This window comes from Bos indicus, chromosome X, assembly GCF_029378745.1.
Source record: "Bos indicus isolate NIAB-ARS_2022 breed Sahiwal x Tharparkar chromosome X, NIAB-ARS_B.indTharparkar_mat_pri_1.0, whole genome shotgun sequence".
NCBI classification, from domain to species: Eukaryota; Metazoa; Chordata; class Mammalia; order Artiodactyla; family Bovidae; genus Bos; species Bos indicus.
The window spans coordinates 8,806,088-8,823,000 of record NC_091789.1 but is presented as its reverse complement, the minus strand read 5'-3'; the positions used below and the strand labels follow the sequence as shown (position 1 = coordinate 8,823,000).

Sequence of the window (16,913 nt, the reverse complement as noted above, 5' to 3'; positions counted from 1 at the left end):
TTCCAATCCTTATACTTAAATTCAGAGCAAATAAAAGCTTATCTATTTAAAGGACTTCTGAATCATGGGTCTTCCCCTTAACCACATAGCATGATCCAGTGTAGAGGTAAAAGCACTTGCTAAGTGAGTAACTGTGTTTGAGCTGTGGCTCTGCCATCTGCTACTTAGTCAGATGACCTTAGACTAATCACTTCACCTCTCTGGGTCTACTGTCTCATCTATCAAATTGGAGTAAATATATCTTCCTCGTGAGTTTTTGTGAGTCTTCAAATTAGGTCATATACACAAAAATGTGTTTAACTGTTCAGTGTTATGCAAATGTGAGATGATATTATTTTAAGGAGGCCACGAATGAAAGTTCCAAAAGGTAGGTAACCCTTCAGGGTATGGGCTCTTTGACATGATGAATGATCACTGTATCTGCAGTGCTTAGCAAATCACCTGCCTGGCACATAGAGCTGCTCTGTGTAGGTCTGCTGACTCATTAAATAACCAGCCCCTTTAGAATAACCAGTCCATTTTCAAGGCGAATTTATTTCCTAAACCCCCTCCCAAAGAAAAATGCCTAAATACTGCTAGAAGATAGGAATCTTTTTTTCTCTCTTGTCCTGGGCAAGTGGTGAGGTGGTAGGGAAGGGAAAGGTTTGCTCTTCATTTGGTTTTGATGCACTAGCCAGATCACAGCTACCCTGACCTTCTTTCAGTCTTGCAGAGATACAAAGCCTCACGATCTTGCCCATATGCCACTCTCTGCCTAGAATGTTCTTCCCTGTACTTCATGAGATAAAGCCCTTGTATATGAAGAGGTTTCCCCTTGCCTTCCCTTTCCAAAACTTAAACTTTTGTTGCACTGGCTCATAGTACCCTGCACTTCCATACAAGCTATCACAATTTGTGTGTGCGTGTGTGTGTGATCTTATTTCATATTTGTTCCTCTCACTGGATTGTAAGCAATGTGAGCTCTGCTGGGGGGTGTGTTATCTTGTTCTGTCTTGTTCGTTCTCACATCCCCAGGGCCTGACAACACAAAAGTGAAAGTGTTAGTCGCTCAGTTGTATCCGACTGTTTTTCGACCCCATGGACTGTAGTGCACCAGACTCCTCTGTCCATGGGATTTCCCCATGCAAGAATACTGGAGTGGGTTGCCATTCTCTTCTTCAGTGGATCTTCCTGACCCAGGGCTCGAGCCCGGGTGTCCCACATTGCGGCAGATTCTTTACCCTCTGAGCCACTAGGGAAGCCCTGACGACAGGAGGTACTCATCAAATATTGCATATTTGTTGAATGACTGAACAAACAAATGCATAAGGACAGAGGCTAAGGTGGGGCTCTGAGCCTGACCGATTTAATGGAATGGTGGGCCCACCAAGGGAGAGAAGGGCAGTACCCAGGTCTCCAAAGGCACTCGAAAATGTGCCTGTGAGCTAGTACATCACATTGCCTCTGTGGCACACAGGTCACCCAGGTTCCAGATTCCCTTTTTTGCAGCTAGGCTTGGAAAAGGCAGTCAGAAAAAAAAAAAAAATCATAAAGTGTCATTGTACATGACCTCTTGGCCTAAGTGTTGTGTGGCTGCCTCACCTGGATTCTTTTTACCTTTTCTACCTGTTCTTTCTCTTCATTCAACTACTATGTCACTTTTAGCACTAGCATGTTTAAACTGGTAAGATATAGATCCTAAGTAAAATATTACCAAATCAAATCCAATGACTCATTAAAAAGATAGTACATCATAACCAAGTACTGTAGAGTATGTTTTAGGACCTCAAAGATAGTTCAATGTTAGGAAATATATTGCTCTAATTTATCACCTCAATAGATTAAGAGAGAAAACTATGTGAATATCTCCATAAGTGCTGAAAAGGCACTTGGTAAAAATTCATCACCTGATTCTGACACTCTTAGTAAGCCAGGAATAATAGATAAACAAAGCATTTCAGGCCACTGGGCAGTGTGTCAAATCGGGGAGCCTCTGGGGTCATCCTATCCTATGAGAAATCACTAGAGAATAGGAAAAAGTAGAAGTCATGCTGGGAGCAGGTACCCGATCTCAGTAGATAACATTTTATCTGTACAGTCTTTGTCTCTTGTGGCTATGGCCTTCACTTGGCTTGTTAGGTCTCTTATCTTTCATTGTGGTTTTACATGAATCTACTGTTTTAAAAGAATGGGATATATTTCTGGTTCTATTTAATCATTTCTTTCAGATAAGAAGGTTTTGATCTCATTGTTAGTTACCTTTTAAATGTGATGACATTATTTTTATATATTCCTTGAGTTCATGAAGGAAACATAAATTTCTCACACCATCAGACTACTTCTAATTATATATTGCCCTCATAAATGCAACCATTATGAATTCTGAAGCCTTAGCCCGAAGCTGTTGAAAATCATCTGCTTAATCTTGTCATATTTTGCACATCAGCTTCATTGCATGGAATCTTTACCTTGGCTATTTAATGTCAATCTCCCATCCCAGCCCTTATAGGTGAAGGTCACCGTCACTAAATTGGGTGTCAGGAGCACTGTGGCCCTCCACCTTCTTGTAGTCCCCACATTAAACTAATGCTGCTGCTCTGATAAATAGAATGGGATTCAGTGACTATTTTTCTAATGTCAAATGGCTTTGAGGGAGCAAGCTGCAGTCTTTCTCTATAAGCCAGTAGAATAAAGCCTTCTTTAGAAGCCACTGTAATACTTGCAAGATGACTAACAGTGAAGTCAGAGCTGCAAATCCTATGACCAGAGGACAGAGTCCTCTACAAAAGTAGCAAGTCCTGTCTTGACAGTCAGTGACTCTTGGTGGAGGAAAATCCCATTTTATAACCCATTTATATAAATCCCCCAAATTTATATCTCTGTGTCGAGGTGAGGGAGAGAATACAGGAAGACAGAAATCCAGATGGAATTAAGAGTATCACAAGAGAGGCGGTCACTTGGTTCAGAGAAAGTATTCAACTGTGTGAATGGCTCTTTCTCAACTGCCTTCCCAAAAGTCTTCTCCAGCATGGGACCACTACACCAGCCCCAGGGAAGTATAGTCCACCCTCCATCCCCACGTATCTCCACTCACAGCCAGACTAGTCTATCCTCTAGAGGTCCTCTGAAATGTTGATGGATAATTATTCTTTCCTTCCTATTAAACACTAGTCTTCCTGATCCCCAGTCCGGAATGCCAGAGGCTGAATTCGTGGCCTCCACCCAGCTGTGTTGATGATCAGATGTGATAGGCACCAGGCCGCCGGGGAGATGGTAGTGGGTCCAGTCTGCTTATTTAACTAAGACTCAGCTGTCACAGTACCAGCAGAGTGTAGTGTCAGGGCTCAGCATTTTTGGTGCTAGCCCTGAGTAGCCCTTTTTTCCCCCATATTTCATTATATGAAAAAGAAAAGGCGTTCAGTGCATTACAGTCTGCTTTCACGAGAGGAAGTCTACGATTGGTTGCTACTGCATTTGCCAGTTCCTTGCGCATTTAGCGAGCAGCTCAACTCCATGGGGTGATTCGTCTGCCTTCTCATACACGGATTGCAAGTTCCAGGATTCTGTTCCAGTGGGCTGCTGTCAGAAAGAAACCTTGCCTTGTTACTCTGCGCAAGGAGCCACATACAAAAATATCCCAACACACAGCCATTCTCATTAAAGTCAGTTGGAATTTTGGACAAATCTTCAGTATAAATTATAACTTTATTAGCTCATAGAGCTTTCTCGAGAGAAAGTAAATCTAATAAAATTTAGAAGGAACTTATTAAGTGGCTGCCTTGTTGCTATTTGCTATGACAAGGGAGAAAAGTAATATAATTGTGGGGTGTGCAGCCAGTACTCTTTTTTGTTGTGGGCTAGAGAGCAATTCAGATAGGAGGAGGTGAAGAGGATGTCTCATTACCATTGTGCTGAGGATACTTAATAGAAGCATTTCCTGCCACAGAGTTGGGAGGATCTTTAACTGTTACGGAGATGGGAAAATCAGGCTCCAAACCACCATGAGAGGTCACCAGGGTACGCTACTTATTTGCAAAACTTGCACAATCACCTTCCGGAGAAGAGATTTTAGGGGCACATACCAGGCTTAAAATACACAAAAGGCAGATCCTGACAACGGTAGGGAAGGAGATGATGGCCCAGAGCTTGTAATTATTATTATGATTATTTATTAATCAAGACTTTTCAGTGTTGGCAAGAGAAGCAGAAACCATATTTTTCTTCATACCAACATGGCCTGATTTTTCCAACGTGAGATATAGGGGTTTGATTCCCCAACTTGAACTGATGAAATACAATCTTGAAAGAATGCACTTTAGAATCATATAGTAAAATGCTAAAGGGGGACTTTAAGACCTGTCTAGTATAGGGACTTCCTTGGTGGTTCAATAGTTAAGACTCCACACTCCCACTGCAGTGGGTACGGGTTTAATCCCTGGTCGAGGAATTAAGATACCACATGACATGTGGCGTGGCCCCCCAAAAAAAGAAAAAGAATTGTCTAGTACAGCAGTCTTTGATCTGATATCTTTATTTAGATTTCAGGAGGTCAGTGAACCCCCTAGAATTATATACAAAATTTTGTGTGCATATGCATTTTTCTAGGAGAAAGATCCATAACTTTGATCACATTCATAACAAAAGGTTCCCTGATTCAAAAGGGTCTAAGAACCACCAATTCTAGTCCATCCTCTCCCCCTGTCCTTTGTTACCAATGAAGAACAGAGTTGGAGAATCATATGCCTGCGACCATACAGCCCGTTAATCGCAGACCCAGGAACTGAAGTGTTTTCTGACTCTTAGGACTAAAATCAACTCTTTCCACTAGAGTTGTTTTAGCAAAGCACTGGGGCCATGATAAGATATTAAGGAGATTGTAGACAGCAATGATTTATGCCACATGTGTAACCTGAACTAGATTACCTGTGAGATCCTTGGCATCACTGAAATTCTGTTTCTATCCATCTTCATAGAGAACACCATTGACACAGATGATCCCAAACTAATTTCCTCTTAGAAATCATTTCCATTTTGTCATTAGTCTTTCCTGCTCCCATTGATCTGCCTTGCTAATAGAGCTTGGTTAGGGCTAATACTAAAATAAGTTTGCATTCCAAGAGTCCTCACCAGCTGATGGCAGGGTAGAACGACATCCCCATCAGGACTAGCTACATAATTTGCAGGGCCCAGTGTTAAAGCAAAATACCCAGCCCTTTGTTTAAAATAGATTAAGGATTTCAAGACAGTGACAGCAGAGCATTAAGCCAAGTGTGGGGCCCTTCTAAGCAGAGGCCCCTGCGTGACTGCACAGGTCACACACCCATGAAGATGGTCCTGATCCCTGTTAAAGCTTAGATGGAGCAGAGACAAAGAGAAGTCAGTCTGTGGTTTACAGTGGCCACACATGACCCCCAAAGTTAGCGAGTGTGTATTCACAATCATAAGGAGTTGGCTTATCTATGTTTGTGCTTGCACACACACATGCTTGCCTACTGTTGCTCAGTCAGATCCAACTCTTCTGTGACCACCAACTCCTCTGTCCATGGGATTTTCCAGGCAAGAATACTGGAATGGATTGCCATTTCCTTCTTCAGGGGATCTTCCCAGCCCATATATTGAAGCCACGTCTCCTGCATTGTCAGGCAGATTCTTTACCACTGAGCCACCTAGGAAGCCCTTGTGCACACACACACATGCACACGTATATCAGTTGGACTAAAATTGCCTCTTTTCACCTAATGTCAAAATCCAAAACTTGTCTGCTTGAATTTTTCCACCTCGAACCTATTGTGCTGGCATTGTTTTAGCACATAATTTTCATTACCAGTTTTCATAACCAGATGACCAAAGAATAAGTGAGTTCTCCAGGGGCATCTGAAGAGTCAGGTAGAGTCAGGTACTCAAAAGGAAGGGCAGACAACCAGCTAGGGATATTTTAAGCTGCCAGAAAGGGGGAAAGGAGCTTCGAAGTATGCAGTGTAATGAGCTGATAGTCTCAGGCTTAGAACAACATGAGGACACAAAGCATTTTAAACTCAAGAATCAGAACTCTGGGGTTCCAACAGGTAAGCACGTTTGCCAACTGAGAAGATGGTTGGGTCTTGGTCTACTTGAGTTCTGCATGTTTCAGTAGAGCAAAGACACCCACGCTGGGCCATTCTGCACTTCCCATTTTAGCGGCATACTGGGGTTCCCAGCTTAATGTACAACATCTGTGCTTCAGGAGGGTTGAAGCCAAATGTTGGGTGATGTCCCGTTGGTTAGAAACCAAAATCTAACTGCACAAAGTGGAATTTACACTCGAATGGCTTATAACACTCTAAGCAAACTCAGACTTCTCAGCAAACTAAAGGCCAGTTAGCATGGAAGAAAATAAAATGGGTGAATTGATTTTTATTAGCCTCATGTGTAGTGAGGTGTTGTATAAGTGACCCCGTACTCCAATGCCCACTTCCTAAGTGTATTTTGCACTCCAGAGAGATCAGAAGAAACTTTCCCTGCACTTCTTCTACAAAGGTAAAGAAAGAAATGGTATCACCACAGCTTAAGATTTCAGAGGGCTTATTTCTTCAATTTTACAACACAGCCTTTTACCCAAAAGCCCATACTGAAGCTCGATGTCCAAAACATACCTAATGACAGCCTCAGTGAGTCACTCATTCATGTATGTATCCAATATGCACTGACTGGTCATTTTTGGATGCCCAGTGCTTCCAAAAGGTAAAAGGTAGTTGTTGTTTAGTCACTAAGTGGTGTTTGTTTGACTCTTTGCAACCCCGTGGACTGTAGCCTGCCAGGCTCCTCTGTCCATGGGATTTCCCCAGGCAAGAATACTGGAATAGCTGGCCATTGTCTTTTATTAGTGGTCAAATTTCAACCCAAATCAGAATTCAATAGCAAATGTGGTATCCAGAGAATTATCAACTACTGCCAAAAAAGAAGCAAGTCTTTTTAAACATTCTAAAGCATTATTAACTCTTTGTTTGCAGTGTCTGTGGGATATGAATATGAAATGTGCCCAGACTTTATTCTCTGGGAGAAAAGGACAGTTATCTTACAAGGTTTCGAGATGGATGCTTCTAACCTAGGAGGCTGGTCATTGAATAAGCATCATATTTTGAATCCTCAAAGTGGTAAGCACATTTTAAAATATTCATTAATATTGTTTTCCTAATGCTATATACATATATATGTAATATTTACTGCATAAAATTTGGAAAAGTATAAGGAAAAAATTATTTATAACTCCACCACCTAGAGATGACCACATTATATTTCTTTTCAAATGCAATCATCTGATTTCAAATTAGTGCTAGTCAAGTGAGACCTCTTCACAAAGTTTTCTATCATTACTGCTCTGGCCCAAATGATTAACCAGTTTATCCAACCTTGTAGCCAACTTTTAACAATTGGAATAATAATTGCTGTATTTCATGTGATCTAAAATACCATTGATTATAAGTATGTGTGTGATTAGTCGCTCAGTCATGTCTGACTCTTGCAACCCTGTCAGGCTCCTCTGTCCATGGGATTCTCCAGGCAAGATTACTGGAGTGGGTTGCCATTTCCTTCTCCAGGGGATCTTCCCTACCCAGGGATCGAACCTGGGCTCCTGCATTGCAGACAGACTCTTTACTGACTGAGCTACAAGGAAAGCCCACGATTATAAGTATACCATTATTTTATGGAAAATACTGCCAGTTAAACAATGACACACATTGTTTGCAAGATACATGCTTAGTCCAGAGATGTTAAAATGGGAAGCATCTTAGAATTAATGCATCATATGTGCCATACAGTTTTCAACGGACTTTAGTGAACTCTGTCCCATTTTAAACACAACAACCCTGCGGTGTGGCCTTAACCTCATTTAAAAGGTCAGGAATCCAAGGCTGAGTCACATGACTTTCCCCCAGGGCTCACAGTAAGTGGCCAGAGCCATGTACTCTATCTACACCAGTTTTTTATTTTTTTTTATCCGTATAAATGTCAGTATATGTAGTAAGAAGCAAGGGATAGAGTAAAGGGATAGCAATGGATAGTGGTGACAAAGAGGTAGGAGGAACACAGGGAAGAAGAGAAAGAATCTGGGGAAAGAGTACAGCTCCGGACTTGACTTAGTTTTAAGCCTCCTGAGTCCTGGACTTAGGAAAAGCAGGTCAAGCAGTGGAAATCCGTACATGCTCATCTTCAGTCGTTGCCTTCTTTGGAACACTTTTCCTGCTGTCACTGTCACCTAGTATGTAATTTCGACGTGAAGTCAGAAGAGACCACAGGTGGCCCTTAGCCTGTGCTTCTCTCAGACAAACTGATTTTGCTCCCCTGGTTATAAAGGCTTCATCCAAGTTCCTTCACCTCCTTTTGCTGGGAAACCTATCATTGGTGTTTCCACCCAGCATCATTTGAACATCTGCTGGTAAGTTTTCATTGTGAAATCATATTCCTTTTCATCTAAAGAGGCAGATTCTGAGCAGCCTTTAGTCGGATGTTGTCTTGGGGTAATTTCTCCAGGACTGGTGATGTGAACGTACTGAGACAACTATACCCTTCCGTCCTTGTATCCATCTGACCTTTGTGAAACAGCTGGCTAAAGCAGGGTTCTCTTTTAAGGCCATGAATTGACCAAGGCTAAGAGATCCATTTTATAAACACACCTCTGGTCTTATTCATGTGCACTGTAGTTGAATCAGCCAAGCCGACCAGCCCCACAGGCTAGGAACTTTTGATCACCTAAGCTAACCAGGTTTGCTTCAACCATAGCCTGAGACCACTGCCATATGCCTCCCATTACATGTCCTTCCCCTCTTTCAAGGAAGACTCTGAATTCCCCTTCCAACTGTTTGCTTGTTTAAGAGCAAAGATTCAGGCACAGATATAAAATGTCAACCCTTTTTCTGTTGTCAAAAGGAGAATCACAGTTTCAAAAGTATAAAAATAAAAGGGCAGATGCCAGTTATTAAATTATTAGGTTTTTTGTTTTGATTTGAAAGAGTTTGACATTTTAAGCAGCCGTTTCTTTTCCACTCACTTTTATTGGCTGGTATGGATTGTCTCTTTCAAATGCCTGTCATTGACATTAAACACAAAGTGGGAATGACCTCAATCGAGCCAGTCCCCAGCTGTGTGCTCCCAGTCCTATATTCTCTTACCATTTGAGGCTGAAAAATTCAGAACAGATGGAAGCCATTCAGAAAGTTGGCTTTGGGGGCCCCCCTGATTTCCACAAATGTGTTCTTTCCACCTCTAATCCACCAGTAATTCATGTTTAGGGTAATAGGTATCAAGTTACTTCTGAGAATCTTTTTCACAGCTTTATTGAAGTATAATTTATACACCATAAAATTCACCCATTTTAAGGGTACACTTCAATAATTTTTAGTAAAGTGTGGAGTTCTGCAACCGTCACCACCACAGAGTTTTAGAATATTTTTATCACTCCAAAAGATCCCTGGTACTCACCCCAGCCCCACTAAATCTACTTTGTCTGTTTCTGAGAATTTTATCCTGAGAAAGAAACCTTACTTAAGACAGACTTATTTAAAGGAAGATTTGTTCATTTTATCCAGGGCTCCCCAACCTCCAGGATCTAACGCCTGATAATCTGAGGTGGGGCTGATGTCATAATAATAGAAATTAAGTTGCACAATAAGTGTAATGCGCTTGAATCATCCTGAAACCATTCCCCCTCTCCCCCCAGTCCCTGGAAGAATTGTCCTCCATGAAACCGGTCCCTGGGGCCGAAAAGGGTGAGTTGATATTATCTTGATCAACTCATTTGTAGGCACGTGCCTACACACACACAGGACAGGTCATGCCTGCCAGGAAACAGGGCTGAAGCCAGCACTGCCACTGCCTTTCAGCCTGCCCTTGGATACCAGCACCTCTCTTGGGACATTTTGGGAGTCTAAACCCTACCCACAAAGGCAGTTTTAGAAGCAGGAATGATGAGTGTGAAGGAGCAGCTTTGAGAGGACCAATTAGAAAGCAACGCACTCTCCCGGTCAGGTCAGACAGTCTTTTCTGACTGATTAAGGCCAGAGCCTAACTCTTTAGGCACCCTGCTTTTTTGATCTGAGACAGCAGATTAGAAACAAGAATCTATCTTCCCCCAATTTCTTCTCACTGGTTAAAAAGACACCTGTAATTAAATTGGATGTCTGCTGCCATTCAATTCTGCAGTTTTTCTTTGCCTCCAAAATCATTATGCAGTGGGTAGTTTCTAGCAGGAAGTGTTTTCAGACCATTTGTCATTTCAGTTGCAGCAATTGTATTTACCTGACAATTAGCCATTGGTTGTGGAGCATTGTTTCCAAATATTATGTCTGATACATCAAGATGGTTCTTACTTTCACTGAAATTAACAAAGAAAACCAACTGGGAACTTGTGTTTTTCAATATTATTCCTTCAAAATACATCTTATTAGTGATTGCAGAGAGTACATATTTATTTCTTTTAAGATAAATCAGTTCTTTAAAATTATGCCAGTTGAGTATTTTAAATTATTAGAAAAAAACTATCCAGGGTTCTAATTGGGTGTAGTCATCTGTCTGAAATAGATCAAGAATCTCCTTTAACTTAACCTCCAAGATAAGCCAGTAGTTTTTTGGCAAATGGTTTTACTGGGAGGGAAAGTAAATTTCCATTGATCACATTGGCATGTCTCCCAGTTTGTGTTTATATCCTCTCAATCAAGTCCTAAGAGAAATATTTATTGTGTCCCTTGTTGTTCATAAGCCTGAAAAATGGTTTCTTCTTTGAAATCAGTATAAAGCACCACCCACTGGCTTCCAAGGGGAATTGTATTTCAAACTTATTTATAAGCTTCAAAAGAAGTTCTGAGCAAGGTAACAGGAGGATATGAGTCATGTGTTTAGAAGTATGCTTAAATTATTATACAACAGACTTGACTTTTTGGCAGAGAAAAGGAAAACTTGAGGGAGAAAATATGCCACAGGCCCCCAGCCAGTGGGGTTTCTTTGTTAACTGTAAACAAAACACCCAATCCTTAGCAGGAAGTTGGCCTTCCTATAAATAATGTGTGTAGTCTCTGGATCATTTGATTCTGTTTTCAAAATGAGCATGTGTGGCAGAATAAACTGGAAAGGAGGCAGCAGTAATTGATCAAGATTTCCAGGAACATAAACAAAATGTTTTCAAAGCAACCTTTTGCAGAAGAATTGGTGTTAAATCATTGTTGCTAGATGGTATGCCCCGGTTCTATGTAATGGAAGGTTAAACAGATTCTTGAAACAACAAAAACACCCTTCAAAATGATCTATTTTTCCAGGGCAATACAAAAGGGGTTTGCCCATTTTTGTTTTGATTGCTTCAGCTTTAAACAGGAATGGTAATTTCGGTACACGGGCACTTTAGTACCTTGCATGAAAGCAAGACATCAATTGTTGAGATGTAATCAGAAAGTACATTGCCTTATGTTTTATTTCCTTTAATCATTCTTCTTATTTGATGGAGTACTGGGCTTTCTAATAGAAAAGAGGAGTTTTCGAATTGCAGGCTTAGAAGAATGGTTTAGAATAGCCATCTTCAGTTTTTAAATTGCCAGGAGCCTGGTAATAGCATGTCATTTTGAAGGTAATTGTTAACTATATCATTATATTGATATAAAAAATGGATATCTATCTGTGAAAATAGATGTTAATAGCAAATCTGGTATTTCCAAGCCAATAATTGGAAATATTTTTGAATGATATACCCTGTAGTGCATTGCTGAAATACTGACATGCTAAACAATTGGTTTCCTCATTTATTGAAGAACATATCATAGTCTCATTGGTAGGATATTCAGTGAGCGATTATCAGGAGATTTCTTTTCAATGATGTTGTGCAACTATCATGCCAGTTCTCACTCAGTTTCTCCCAATTCATTTAAATTGTGATACTGATCACACTGCAATTAAGTGTTTTGGGGGAAATGAAATTCTATCCTATTAATCTAACTTAATTAACTATTCTAAATCTTGAGACATTTCTTCAGTGCCTAATAAAGTTATTAATAAAATTAATAAGAAAGTAGTGAGCCTCAAGATATCTATCTCATGGTTCTGCAATAAAAGAGCAATTTGTTGGGGCATAAGCTCATAGCTGCTCCTGCAGATATGTTGGGGGAAAAAAATAGCCAGAAATCACCTTGGGAAAGAAAGTAAAATTACTTGAGATTTGAAATCTAAAGCCTATAGAAGTATGGCATTTCTGTTTCCAGGTTCATATTTGGTGCCATGGCTTTCTGCATGTTTTACCCTCTTAATTTTTGCCAGTGACATTCCTATTTCAGAGTGATCAATGGTTTCTATTGTAGGACTGTGGGACCAAAAGTTGGAAAAAAAACCAAGGGAGACATTTCAGGAAATGTTTAGGGAGAATAACAGGCAGTCCAAGGAGATAGATAGCAGGAGTCATAGGCGAAAAAATAAGACTGGACAGGATAGCTGCATTTATTCATTTGCTGTCAGCTGCTACAGCCTGACACACTGGCATGTCTTCTCACCACATGGATTTTTTTTTACCTGCCCTGGCTCATTCTGGGGCAGACTTGAGCTGTTTAGCATAGCAGTACTTGTTCCTTGGGTTTTCTGCCCAGGCTCAGCAGGTTCTCAAAATCATTGGGATTTGGACAAGGAAACTACAAGAGACTCAAAGCCTGTTTCCAACATTTATTGAGCACTTCTAATGACTTGGCCACAGGGATTGGCACTGAAATGCAGAAAAGAGTAAGACAGAGGAAGGAGTTCATGTTGTGATAGGGAAGATAGAGAAGTCATGAAAACTGTATCTTACATGTGGCAAGTGTCATAATAGAGCTATGGAAAAGAAACTGTGCATACTCACAGAGGAGGGAATAATAAATTCTGCCTGGACAGAGCATCCAAGGAGAACTGGGCTGAGCTTTGGAGGCTAGATTAGAGTTTCCCAAGCAAACAAAATGAGGAGGGCATTCAGGATGGAGGGACCGGCAAAACACAAAAGCAGAGAAGAACAGAAGCGTGTGAAAATACTTGTGCATAGTTTGCTGTAGCTGAAACTCAGGATAAAAATGAGAGGGTAATGAGAGGGGAGACTGAAGAAGGAGACAAGAGCCAAATCATGAAGGACTTTGTATGGCTTAATCATAAGAAATGAGCCCTTTATCCCATAAAGCAGGGGTCCCCAACCCCTGGGCCACAGATCAGTACCTGTGTGTGGCCTGTTAGGAACTGAGCCGCACGGCAGGAGATGAGCAGCAGGCAAGCGAATAAAGCTTCTCCTGTACAGAGTGAAGCTCCCCATCTCTCACATTACGTCTGAGCTCCACCTCCTGCTCAACAAACTCAATAAATGTAATGCGCTGAATCATCCCAAAACCACCCGCCATTCTCGCCCCCATCCATGGAAAATATGTCTTCCATGAAACTGGTCCCTGGTACCAAAAAGGCTGGAGACTGCTGCCATAGAGGATATGGAACTACTGAAAGGTTTTAATCTACATATTGAAATAATCTTTATTTATTTTTAATTGGAGGATAATTGCTTTGCAATATTGTGTTGATTTTTGCCATATATCAACATGAAATAACCTTTATGGCAGAAATATGGACGATAGTTTGGAGATGGGTAAACACAGAAACCAAGAAACTAAGAAGTTAAGAAAAACTGAACTAAAGCAGCAGTAGTAAGAACAGAGACCATAGAACTGGTTCAATATATTTGAGGAGATAGTGGGGGTTTAGTAATTAATTAGGGCTAGAGAATGAGGAAAAGAAGAGCCACAGTGGTGCCCATGTTCCCAACATGAGTAAATACATTCCTGGTGATACCACTCAGAAGATCAGCAGAGAACATAGGAGAAATAGCATAGTTTGCGGGGTGGAGCAGTACAGAAAAATAATGAGTTCAGTCTTTTTGTCTTCCTCTTCTTTTTTTTTAAAATAATTTATTTAATTGGAGGCTAATTACTTTACAATATTGTGATGGTTTTTGCCAATACATTGACATGAATCAGCCACAGGTATACATGTGTCCCCCATCCCAAACCCCCACCCACCTCCCTCCCCATCCCATCCCTCTGGGTTGTCCTAGTGCACTGGCTGTTTCATGCATTGAACTTAGACTGGTCATCTGTTTCACATATGGTAATATACATGTTTCAATGCTATTCTCTCAAATCATCCCACCCTTGCCTTCTCTCACAGAGTCCAAAAGTCTGTTCTTTATATCTGTGTCTCTTTTGTTATCTTGCATATAGGGTCATCATTACGATCTTTCTAAATTCTGTATATATGCATTAATATACTGTACTGGTGTTCTTCCTTCTGACTTACTTCATTCTGTATAATAGGCTTCAGTTTCATCCACCTCATTAGAACTGATTCAAATGCATTCTTCTTAATAGCTGAGTAATATTCCACTGTGTATATGTACCACAGCTTTCTTATCCAGGTTTCTTATCCAGGACATCTAGGTTGCTTCCATGTCCTGGCGATTGTAAACAGTGCTGTGATGAAATTGGGGTACACATGTCTCTTTCAATTCTGATTTCCTCGGTGTGTATGCCCAGCAGTGGGATTGCTGGGTCGTATAGCAGATCTATTTCCAGTTTTTTGAGGAATCTCCACACTGTTCTCCTTAGTGGCTGTACTAGTTTGCATTCACACCAACAGTGTAAGAGGGTTCCCTTTTCTCCACACTCTCTCCAGCATTTATTGTTTGTAGACTTTTGGATCGCAGCCATTCTGACAGGTGTGAGACGGTACCTCATTGTGGTTTTGATTTGCATTTCTTTTTTTTTTTTTAAGGGTTCAATGTTCAGTTTCCTTTAATGACCCCCATGATTTGCATTTCTCTGATAATGAGTGATGTTGAGCACTTTTTCATGTGTTTGTTAGCCATCTTTATGTCTTCTTTGGATAAATGTCTGTTTAGTTCTTTGGCCCATTTTTTGATAGGGTCGTTTATTTTTCTGGTATTGAGCTGCAGGAGCTGCTTGTATATTTTTGAGATTAATTCTTTGTCAGTTGCTTCCTTTACTATTATTTTCTCCCACTCTGAAGGCTGTCTTTTCACCTTGTTTATAGTTTCCTTCATTGTGCCAGAGTTTTTAAGTTTAATTAGGTCCCGTTTGTTTATTTTTGCTTTCATTTCCATTACTCTGGGAGGTGGGTCATAGAGGATCTTGCTGTGATTTATGTCAGAGAGTGTTTTGCCTACTGAGTTCAGTCTTAAACTTGTTGAGTTTGGGGTACCAGTAGGACAGCCAAGTAAAGAAATGTAGTAGGAAATTGCATGTCAGGTGAGAACTCTGGACAGGAGAAAAGTTTCAACGTAGAGAGATGGGAGTTAAGTCATGAGAATGGATGAGATTTCCCAGAGAAAATGACTGCAGAGTACTTTCCAGCAGTTTCATAAGTCAGTATCTTTTATTTCCTGCACTGATGATAGTGAGATATGGTCCAAAAGAGGGGAACATTCAAGTTCTTTTCTCTTATCTTTGAAGTGCATTCTAGTAGTATGATTTCTTTTTACCAAAGTAGATTACCTTTCTGATTGTGTTCTGCTAGGTTAATATTAAAATTGACTGATCCTCCCTTTTCATAGTTGTATAGAGCAGGTGGTTTGAAGTCAGACAGATGTGCACCAGGCATCAGAAGAAAGTCAGAGATTGAAAACCAGCCACAGATGATTCACAGAGCCCAAAGTGAACAGGAAATCATTAAAAGTTTGTCATTAAACACTTTATTGAGGCATTTAGAATCAACATTAAAGGGACTGGGTATATTATCCCATTTCATAGATGGACAAACTGAGGCAAAGTGTTATGCTGCCATTTGTTGTAGCTGTGCAGTTAAATAAAAGCTGGGGTGATGTGCTTCGCTCTCAAGTTCTTTTATAGCAAGCCAACGCTCCTTCCTGCTTTGAACAATGAGAGAGAATTTAAAATATTGCTGAGAATATGGTGTGGTTATTTTTTAATTCTTTTTTTTCCCCCTTGGATCTAGGAATCATACATAAAGGGAATGGAGAAAATATGTTCATTTCCCAGCAGCCTCCAGTCATAGCAACCATCATGGGTAATGGACACCAACGGAGCGTAGCCTGCACCAACTGCAACGGCCCCGCCCACAACAACAAACTCTTCGCTCCCGTTGCCTTAGCTTCTGGCCCTGATGGTAGTGTGTATGTTGGTGACTTCAATTTTGTAAGGCGAATATTTCCCTCAGGAAACTCCGTTAGTATTTTGGAATTAAGGTAAGTCTCCTCTAATCTCTGTGTTTGCTTAGCGGATAAGGTAAAAACAAGAATGAGATAACAGGAACAGACAAGGCATTACATGAAGGAACAGAAAATGCAGTTGCCATATTGTAGTACCCAGCTGAGATGCAGGAATAGGGCCACAGACATAGGTCACCATGTCTACTCCCACTTGAAGAAACCTTTGAGCACTGCTTTGGAGAACCAGGAGGCGTTGACATGCCTGTATGTGTGGCCTTCCCTGAGTGCATTCCTGACGCTGATGTGGATCTCCATTCTGTCACGTGCTCAGGTAAGTCACTCAACCCCTGCTCTGCCCACGACAAAGACTGATCAAAAATACATAGTATTGTTTCTAGCAGGTAGGTGTTGTCAGAGCCAAAAACTACATTTTCTAAGTTCTCCAGGTCCAGTCTTTTGAAGTGGTCTGTTCATCAAAAGGAAAATGGCCGCCTGTGTTTACACGACAGTTGAAGAAGGATTAGTTTTTTCATCCTTAAAAGCTCTGATCCATTGGAAAAAATGATTAAAGCATTCATCTTTAGACTTTCTCACTCTGTTTTAGGAATATTCTTGAAGGACGAAGTATTTTGACACCATTTGAAAGGAATTCATACCTTTTGGCACTGTCGTTCATATTTTGGAGTTATACAGAAATAACAACTAAAGAGACTTCGACTTAATCATCTTT

General features: G+C 40.7%; 1 protein-coding gene across 5 annotated transcripts in view; it reads left to right on the top strand.

The window, feature by feature from the left end:
- TENM1 (teneurin transmembrane protein 1) overlaps window positions 1–16,913 on the top strand; it is a 909,292-nt gene that overhangs the window by 770,523 nt on the left and 121,856 nt on the right. For all 5 annotated transcript variants that reach the window (XM_070784169.1, XM_070784168.1, XM_070784167.1 and 2 more), the window contains 2 exons: window positions 6,969–7,112; window positions 15,970–16,219. In XM_070784169.1, the coding sequence (XP_070640270.1) occupies window positions 6,969–7,112; window positions 15,970–16,219 (394 nt within the window). The remainder of the gene's footprint in view (window positions 1–6,968; window positions 7,113–15,969; window positions 16,220–16,913) is intronic.